The 3038-nt window shown below is 36.9% G+C and overlaps 1 protein-coding gene across 1 annotated transcript; it reads right to left on the bottom strand.

Annotated features, from left to right (window-relative positions):
- Positions 1-1121: 1121 nt before the first annotated feature.
- Positions 1122-2762, bottom strand: LOC123530804 (uncharacterized). Its single transcript, XM_045311577.2, has one exon. The coding sequence runs from the start codon at positions 2760-2762 to the stop codon at positions 1122-1124; it is 1641 nt and encodes a 546-aa protein (XP_045167512.2).
- Positions 2763-3038: the final 276 nt, after the last annotated feature.

The following is a 3038-nucleotide window of genomic DNA, read 5'->3' as shown; positions in this document are numbered from 1 at the left end:
ACGATTGATAAATTGTAGCGTCGATCTTTGAATGGCGAAATATTCTAAATGAAAATGAACGTCATACCTGATTATCAGCTGTGTCCAGACCTAAGTAATATTTGATTGTGATTTCGCATTCTGTCTAGATAATCTAGATTTGATACTGTTGCAATAACACCTCGAATCACGCTTGCTTAGACTTGATATAATGATAAACGGGAGTCCAGTTTTAAATAATATTACACCAATGCGAGGTTGAAGTGCGTAAAACATAATAAACCAGTTTGGTTAAATGGTTAACTGCGTTTGAAGTATTTCGCTCTTAACTGCTATGGAGTTTTGGAGATTCTCTCGAAGGATGAAGCCAAGAAGTTGATTTGCAGAAGATCGGCGGTTTTATTGCGAACTGCCCATGTTTGAATTCCCAGAGGATCATCTGGGGATCTCTCTCCATACCTCAAACCACCAGATTTTTAAAGTGTGCTGTCAATCGGAATAAGAATATATAAAAACAGCTTCAAAATGGAAAAAGAACTGCAGAGAAAAAATGGTAGTTTAGTATGTTCTAGATCCAACTTTGATAATTTAAGGTATCAAAAATTGTAGAGTGGTGGAACCTATGCTCGCGGTATTTTGTACATATATAATTTATTAAAAAAGCAAGAAGAACTTACCATTTCGATTTACCTATGCAAAAACATAAAGTTATCCTCCTTTTATCGAAACATGTTGTCGATGTGCGTCATCACGTGACTTAGTTGTCTTGTGAGCAATCAACACGGCATACGTGAAAAGGTGAAATTTCGTCGTGAAGGGAACCTATGCTGGTGGTATGTTATATTTATTAAACTAAGGCCGAGAAAAAAAATCAAAATGCTAAAAATGAACAAACAAGCATATGCGAGTATAATATTTATAACATTACACATTTATTATGTGAAAACCAAAAGAAATGAGGATGAAATTTCATTAGTATGTGCCTTTTTGTGTACATTTCATTTAAAGAAATGGAGTCACTATAAAAACAAAGATTAAAAAACGTATTCTAATGCCATATGTATCCATTCTTATTTGTATGTATATACAACGACAGTGATGAATTTTTCCTACACTTCTTTGGTGTAGATTCTATGAGAAAACTACTCTTCCCTGCATCGCAAACAAAGCCATTTTGACTTAGTCAAAATGCTAAGATCAACATCGATCTTTTCGTTGTTAGGCAGGCATTCGTAGTGCAGCCAGGCGTCACATTCATCACACCCAACCCAGAATAATGGCCTTGATGTCAAGCACACTTCACATATAGCATCTGTGAAGTGTTCTTCACTAGATTCACGCATGGAATCTATAACGTGACTAGGTTTAGAGCTAGAGCTTTTTTTACCTGCGAATTCTGAAATGCACTGCTTTTTCAAGGGCGGAACAGACTCGATCACACGTGCTTCATGGTACGTTTTTCTCTTTGATTGTTTTATGGGAGGCGGTTCAACGAAAATCTCTGCTAAAGATTCAGGAACCATACCAACCCTAACTAACATGTTTACCTGCTTTGAGACCGATGCCCTGTTATCACTTGGAGAAGGAGAAGAGGGAGGACAAGTATCAGTACTAGAGTCTTCCTTGTGGCTTGAAAGGGGTGCTGAAAGGGGCTTTACAACTGAGCTGTGAAATGGATATATGCCAGTAGCACTAAAGGCTGCAGCAACAACAGCAGGGGAAATTTTCATCATAGCATGGTGCAACAATTTCGAGAAAATATGTCTCGGCAAAGCACGTGATTCTACGTAACCCAATCCAGAGGCCAATTCAAAAAGCTTGCTTTTTAAGACGTGAAAGTATCCCACGTCAAGGGGCTGGAGCAGATGTGATGAATGTGAAGGAAAATACAGTAAGTCAACACTGTTTTCCATTGCATCTTTGATAACTGATGCGGACATATGAGAAGTATGATTGTCCATGATCAGAACGCATGGTCTTCTGTTGCCTAAAGCTGGAAGAAAAACATTACTAAACCATTTACTGAACAAATTGCCATTGATGAAACCTGATTCAGTGCATTCATACTCCCAATTGTCTGGCAAGCCGTCTTTGAAAATATCTCTGGGCAAGTTTTTTGAAAATATGATAAATGGTGGTACAGTCTGCCCTGCTGCATTAATTGCAAAATTAACAGTGATGTGGCCATTAAGACTAATGTGAGCTCTGAATGCTTGACGGACACCCTTTTTAACAACAACAGATTTATCAGAAGTTAGGTTGCCACTGAAACCAGTCTCATCACAATTGTAAATATGTGACGGTTTATTAGCAATGTCAAGCCTCTCAAGTGTCTGTTTCAAAACTTGAAAGTACTGGTCAATTTGCGTCTGTGTAATTGATGCACGGCCTTTATCAAGAGCATGTGATTTCCTGACAGTAAGGTTTTTATTTCTCTTTAAGAAAGACTTCATCCATTTTTTGGAAGGTCCTGTATAGCCTGGTTGCGATATCTGGACTACTTCTTTGGCAAGATTTTTGATAACCTTTCTAGTAAGAGGAAACCCTCTATCGGCCATGTACAGAACATAAGATACTAGAGTTGTCTCCTCTGACGCATTCAACAGATGTTTTGGTCCAAAAGATGTTTTATGGCCACGGTATTTCCCTCTGGCATGATTTCTTAGAGTGGTTTCTGGGATTTCGTACTTTTTTGAAATGGAATAGACAGACTTCCCTTTGTCAATTTCTGCTATGGCTTTATTTATTACTTGTTGATCATGTATTTTTTGTTTTCTACCCATTCTGTAAGTAAAAGAAAAAGCCATGCCTTAACAAGTGCGTTTCTGCTCTTGAAAAGGTTTATTTTTGAAAAAAGGTACATCCATTGTACGTGACGATAGAAAATACTTGCATCGTACGTAAACATTATTTCGGCAGTAAACTTTTTTGTTTTATAAAATGAATATTACTCTTTAAGCTTCATTTTAAAGAATAATAATTCTGTTTTTATATCTAAATATTTCAAAATTAGAAAATTCTTGTAGCGTTTGTAAAATACCGCCATTTTGCATAACAAA

Source organism: Mercenaria mercenaria, chromosome 6 (assembly GCF_021730395.1).
Source record: "Mercenaria mercenaria strain notata chromosome 6, MADL_Memer_1, whole genome shotgun sequence".
In the NCBI taxonomy this organism is placed as follows: Eukaryota; Metazoa; Mollusca; class Bivalvia; order Venerida; family Veneridae; genus Mercenaria; species Mercenaria mercenaria.
The sequence above is the reverse complement of the archived record's forward strand: the minus strand, read 5'-3'. Positions and strand labels throughout refer to the sequence as shown.

Coding starts and splice junctions, on each gene's coding strand:
- LOC123530804 (XM_045311577.2), bottom strand. CDS start 2,762: ATGGGTAGAAAACAAAAAATACATGATCAACAAGTAATAAATAAAGCC.